Source organism: Sus scrofa, chromosome 7 (genome assembly GCF_054392235.1).
Source record: "Sus scrofa isolate SSC_HxYL_T2T_F1_AM1 chromosome 7, Sscrofa_HxYL_maternal_Yorkshire_Landrace_v2.0, whole genome shotgun sequence".
Taxonomy (NCBI): domain Eukaryota; kingdom Metazoa; phylum Chordata; class Mammalia; order Artiodactyla; family Suidae; genus Sus; species Sus scrofa.
In genome coordinates, this window is record NC_139389.1 from 88,034,977 (window position 1) to 88,041,782 (window position 6,806).

Below are 6,806 nucleotides of genomic sequence, written 5' to 3' on the forward strand. Positions count from 1 at the left end.
CTTTTTTCTTTCTTTCTTTCTTTCTTTCTTTCTTTCTTTCTTTCTTTCTTTCTTTCTTTCTTTCTTCCTTTCTTTCTTTCTTTCTTCCTTTCTTTCTTGCTTTCTTTCTTGCTTTCTTGCCTTCTTGCTTTCTTTCTTGCTTTCTTTTTTTCGTGGTGGGACATCATGACTTTATTTTTATGTTTTTAAATTCAATGAACTTAATTATATAGTTGTACAACCATCATCGCTACCTTATTTTAGAACACTTCCATCTGAAACCCCCAGGTCATCCCCTCTGCCTCAACATGCCCCTTTGGTAACCATAAGTTCTTCAAATTCTGGGAGTCTATTTCTGTTCTGCAGATAAGTTCATTTGTATCCTTTTTAAAGATTCCATAGATAAGTGACAGCCTATGATGTTTGTCTCTCATTGTCTGACCACCACTCATTTCTGATAAAAACCCTACAGTAAGTGGGAATACAGGAAACTTACCTCAACATAGTAAAGGTCATGTAGGATAAACCCACAGCTAACATCATTCTCAACAGTGAAGAGCTGAAAGCATTGCAGGAACAAGATCAAGAACAAGACAAGGATGTTCATGCTCACTACTTTTATTCAACATAGTTTTGGGAGGCCTAGTCATGGTAATCGGCAAAGAAAAGGATATTAAAAAAATCCAGATTTTAAAAGAAGGAGCAAAACTGTTGATGTTTGTAGATAATATGATACTGCATATAAAAAATCATAAACAGGCTATTGGCAAACTACTAGAGCACATCAATGAATTCAGCAAAGTTGTAGAATACAAAACTAATACACAGATGTCTCTTGAATTTCTATACACTAACAATGAAAGATCAGAAAGAGAATCTGAGGAAACAATCCTCATATTTACATCACATCAAAGAACAAAATACCTAGGGATAAAGCTACCCAATGAGAAAAAAGACCTGTATTTTGAAAACTGTAATATGCTAATCAAAGAAATCTAAAGATGACACAAACAGATGGAAAGATATACCATGTTCTTGAATTGGAAGAATCAATACTGTCAAAAATGACTATACTACCCAAGGCAATCTACAGATTCAATGCAATCACTATCAAATTACCATTGACATTCTTCACAGAACTAGAACAAAATATTTTAAAATATGTATGCAAACACAAAACCTGAATAGCCAAAGTGATCTTGAGAGAGAAAAATGGCTGGAGGAATCAGGTTCCCTGACCTCAGACTACACTACAAAGCTATGGTCATCAAAACAGTAGAGTGCTTGCAGTAAAGCAGAAATATAGATCTGAACAGGATAGAAAGCCCCGAAATAAACCCATTCACCTATGGTCAATTAATCTATGACAAAGGAGGCAAGAATACAAATGGAGGAAAGACAGTCTCTTCAATAAGCGCTTCTGGGAAAACAGGAGCACTACATGTAAAAGAAAGAAATTAGAGCATTCTTTAATACCATACATAAAAATAAACTCGAAATGGATTAATGACCCAAACATAAGGCCATATATTGTAACACTCCTAAAGGAAAGCAAAGGATAGGGGGTTGAAATTTTTACTAGATACCAAGGCTGGGGAATTTCCTCTAAGCTAATTTAGCAGGATTCTTGCTATGTCTGGCCTCTGCAAGCCCAGTGAGAATGCAACTCAGTTGAGGCCTAGTGGAGAAGAGGGCTCAAAGGAGCATGACTAATGTTTGGTAAAGGACAGAGTCTTTGTCAACTTGAAGGTGGGCAATTGAGACTTGTCTGTAATATATAATTGGTTATTGACTAACAAAGCTCAGGAACACCCAAATATAACCCTCTACTGCCACAAACACCCTATTTACACTCACTTCAAGGTAGTAAACATTATTCCTAAGTAGCAATTAAGAAGAACACTTTCTAACATAATCCAAAGTTTATAGATACTCTGCACAGTTACAAGTGAAGCAACACACACATTCCATGACCAGTGTTTCATTACTCATTCTTACTTAAAACTTATCCAGTAAATGTCCCCTAAGGATTTTGTTCACACTAAACCAAAGTTTTAAAACAACTAAAAATTTAGAAGTTATATTCTAGTCAGAACAGTCAGAATTATAATTCCAAATGATTAACAAATAACTTTACAGGAATTCCCACTGTTGTTCTGTGGATTAAGGGCCCAACATTATCTCTCTGACAATGCAGGTTCCATCCCTGGATCTGATCAGTGACTAAAAATCCAGCATTGCCCAAAGCTATAGTGTAAGTTGCAGATGTGGCTTGGATCTGATGTTCCCATGGCTGTGACATAGGCCCCAGATGTGGCTCTGATTTGACCCCTAGCCTGGGAACTTCCATATGCTACAGGTGTGACCATAAAAGAAAAGAAAAGAAAAGAAAAAACTACCTTTTCTATAATTTTATTTTTTTTACTTTTTAAAAATTATAGTTGATTTACAATGTTTCTTCAATTTGAACAATCACACACAGATCCCTGTGCTATACAGTAAGGCCCTATTGCCCATCCATTCCAAATGTAGCACTTTGTATCCCCTAACCCCAAACTACCCATCCATCTCCCTCCCCCCAATACTATTTATTTTAAATACATTTTCATTCATTAATAGGTAGCTATCCTATAATCATTCATATTTAGAGATACCTACACTTCTACTGTGGGATGACTTGTGTCTACCAAGTAGACATGTTGAAAGCCTAAGCCCCAATATCTCTGAATGTGACCATACTCAAAAATAGGTGTTTGCAGATGTAGTAAATCTAAGATGAATTCATCTTGAATTAAGGTGGATTAGAAGAAACATCTCCTGGTCCGGAAGGCCTTGAAGAAAGCTTCTCTCTTAGATGTTTCTGAAATTTAATTCATATAAATATTATTCCCAAGGAATTAAGGCTCAAGATTATTACAATCTTTGGTTATAAATATTTTATATACAACTCTCTTTCTTCAAAAGTAAATGCTTCTCCCTCCTAATTTAAAGACAGAAAGGATTCAGTAGAGTGTATAATCAAGTTAAGGTAGGACTACTATTCTAGATTTGCTAAGCTTTTATACGAACCATTCTTATAAAAATTACCAGGTCAGAAGTGTTTTTATATGAGAGTCCAAATTCACATAGTGAAAATAAATTCTTGGATAATTCAGACTGAATTGATATTTTTAATGAAACAGTGATAGATTTCTTCTTGACCTTACCAGTATAAAGTATAAGATAAGAACTTTGAGTTAGATAAAGTTAAAAATTATGTGTCCAGTCATTTGAGTTACACTTCTGACAGGTCTGTAGTGTGTCCATTAAACATAATATTTAATATTTTCAGCCATTGTAAGAGCTTAGCTTAGTATTAAACATAGTATTTAGTGGATATTTTTGACTAATTTTTTTGTCATTTTCTTTTTAGGGGTGCACCCGCAGCATATAAAGGTTCCTAGGCTAGGGGTCTAATTGGGGCTGTTGCTGCCCGCCTACCCCACAGCCACAGCAATGACAGATCCATCACCCACTGACTGAGGCCAGGGATCGAATCCTCAACCTCACAGTTCCTAGTCAGATTTGTTTCCACTGTGCCACGATGGGAACTCCATCTTTGACTAATTTTTAAACATGATTGAATATTCAAACATCGGTCATAGTGTGTGTGTGAATGTGTGTGTGTGGGTGTGTGTCTGTATGTATTTATATCTTTATAGAGTGTCCATGTCTTTTGTCCAACTTACTCATTTTTTTCTGCTTTAAGAATACTATTTACTGTGTGTAAGACGGTATGAACAGAAAGTGTGTCTGTTGCGGATTATATTAGTATGCTCATGAGTTTTGCTGATTTACTAAAATGACTGCATACGACAGAAACTTCTCAATCACTCCCTTTTAAGAACCCTGAGTGGGAGAGAAGCTACTTCTGTTGGTTCAGTCATAATGAATGTGGGTGACTGAGACTATACTAGAAGGAACATGATCAAATATACTAAGGGGAAAAAGAGTACATTCATCTTAAGAAAAATGTTACTCCAGAAATTAAAAGAGTATCATAAAAGACAAAACTGAATGGACATAGAAAGCTTTAGATGGTTTTTAGGAAGTAAATTCTATTTGCTTTGGAGGTAAATGTGTGTATACACACACACACACACACACACACATAAATTTCAAATAATCAGTCTGAATTGAAGCAATATTAAAATTTGGACAACATTTGGACAGTCAAGGTTTGATGGGCTTATTTAAATAAATTTAGCAATGTTTTAAGATATAAACTTACATTAAAGCAAGACTAGATTTTGGTATTTTATCTGTTAGAATGACATAAGTTGATCTTGATATATTTATTTTGCTTTTAATGAGAAGCAGTGCATGTTTAACTATCTTTTGGGTAATTTTTCTGAGTAATCAGAGATTCTGTAAGCAATCACAAAGTGGGTTGGAAACAGTTCTTAGTAGAAAGAAGGAAAAAAGTTCATAGGAATAAATATTGCTATGTTAAACTTTGACCCAGTCTTTGATGGGGATGGGGCATTGTATGCACTACAATGTCAATCATATTTTTAACTGTGGATCACTGTCAAAGGTATGAAAGCCACTCCTCTAAGTTATCTTGCCCTTGCCTTTTAGTATTTTCTCTTCACTCACACTAGAAAGCTGAACTCCTGAAGAATGATACTTTCTTCAAGATGTGAAAATGTTGAGGAGGCACTTTATAATATTATAAACTATAAAAGAACAATTTAAAAGGGGCAACAGTGAGGGGAGTTAGAAGTGGACAGAGCATCAAATTCAAGGAAGAGGGAAAAGAAAGTGGAATAATGGAACAGGAAGAAAGAGAAGGAAGACAGCCTGAAAAAGGAGAGGGGAAAGTTCTTCATAGCCCAGAGACCACTTGCTTAGGAAAAACGAAGATGAAGACATAGGAAGAAAAGAGGAATGGAAATGTAATGGGTTTGAGTAGCATCATGTTAATCTCAGAGAAAAATCCTGGTGTTTCCCAGTTCTTTTTATTCTAAGAACAGCTTCCATGGCTTCTACCTGGGGATGTGTGACCTCACACATACATGTTTTCGAAGAGTCTGTGTATGTACTCTCAAAGATTCTGCCCTCCTTGCACAGCCCTGGCAGAGACCCCAAGGAGGGGTAAAATATGGGCAGAATGCAGCATAACAACAGGAAGACTCAGTTCAATCTTCACTTAGGAAACCTCCCGTCAGGTACTGATAGGAGTTCCTGTATGTGAGACAGGCTCCCAATAAAGAGAGAGACAGGTTCTCTCTGTTCTGAAGCCTTAAAGAAGTATGCCCTACTATGCATTTCTAACAATCACTTCATAAAATATTATTCCTTAGGAATGAGGCTCATGAATACTATAATCTTTGATTATAAATACTTCGTATGTAACTGCTCTTTTTTCAGAAGTGGGTATCTCTGCATCCTAAGTGAAAGGAAAAACGGACTTGATATCAGTGCGAAAAATGAAGTCAAGGTGGGACAAACAAGATCTTCTTTCCAAGTTTGAAAATCAGTAATGAACATCATTAATCAACAAGGGTTCTTCACAATATAGGCAACACTTAAGAGATCTTTCTGTAACTCACTAGCTGCTTGCATACTCTCTTCATTGCCACCTTCATTTCTTGATTCTTGAATGTATAAATGACAGGATTCAAGAAAGGAGTGAGAACTGCATCAAAGATGGCCAGAAACTTATCCAGGGGTATGGAGGGGGATGGCCATGTATAGACAAATATGAAAGGACCAAAGGCCAAGACTACCACAGTGATGTGAGCTGACAGTGTGGACAGAGCCTTGGAGGAACCTGCTGAAGAGTGTTTCTGTACAGTGAGAATGATGACAATATAGGAAATGATCACAATGAAGAAAAAGCCAACAGAGATGAATCCACTATTGGCCATGACCATGGACTCTAGTTGGTAAGTGTCTGTGCAGGCAAGTTTGAGGAACCGGGGAAGGTCACAGTAAAATCTGTCCAACACATTAGGCCCACAGAAGGGTAAGTTTACCACAAAAGCCAGTTGAACCATGGAGTGGATAAGGCCAGTCACCCAGGCAGCCACTAAAAAGGAGATACACATTCTTGGGCTCATGATGGTCAGATAATGGAGAGGTTTACATATGGCAACATATCTGTCAAAGGCCATGGTGATAAGCATCACTCCCTCCACACCACCAATGACATTCATGAAGAAGGTTTGAGCGATGCAGCCACTGAAGGAGATGACTTTACATTTCCTGAAAAGGTCATAAATCATCTTGGGAGAAGCAACAGAAGCAGCAACTAGGTCAAGGAAGGAGAGGTTGGCTAACAGAAAGTACATGGGCGAGTGTAAGTGAGGGTCGGAAGTCACAGTGAGCATAATGAGGGAGTTTCCCAACATGCTTGCCATGTAAAACGTGGAGGTGAACACAAAGAGGAGAAGTTGTATTTCCCAGGAGCTGGTGAGTCCCAGGAACACAAACTCCGACGCCACAGAATGATTTGCTCCATCCATGGGCTTTCTTACTATTGCTACCTGATGGAAGACAATAGGAAAAATATGAATTATGCTAATTATTTAAGTGAATTTAAAGGAGATAGATCAAAATTATGAAAGCCTATTTCCACTAGGCTATTAGAATTAAAAGTGAGCTTATGTGTTTATGGCCTCTAAAAGGTGTTCACACACAAAAATGCGTGGCTTTTATATAGAGTTATTCTTATCACTGTCTTGTCTCTGTCTTTATTACTCTCTGCTTCCTCCCAGGGTTGGTGCCCTGTAACTCAGGAGACACAAAACAGTCAACCAGAATAATGTAAATTCAGCCCCAAA

The 6,806-nt window shown here is 37.1% G+C and overlaps 1 protein-coding gene across 1 annotated transcript; it reads right to left on the reverse strand.

Moving 5' to 3' along the window:
* Positions 1-5,549: 5,549 nt before the first annotated feature.
* LOC100513553 (olfactory receptor 4F3/4F16/4F29-like) lies at positions 5,550-6,497 on the reverse strand. Its single transcript, XM_003128760.3, has one exon. It carries the CDS (start codon positions 6,486-6,488, stop codon positions 5,550-5,552), a length of 939 nt encoding a protein of 312 aa, XP_003128808.3. The 5' UTR covers positions 6,489-6,497.
* Between the last annotated feature and the right edge of the window lie 309 nt (positions 6,498-6,806).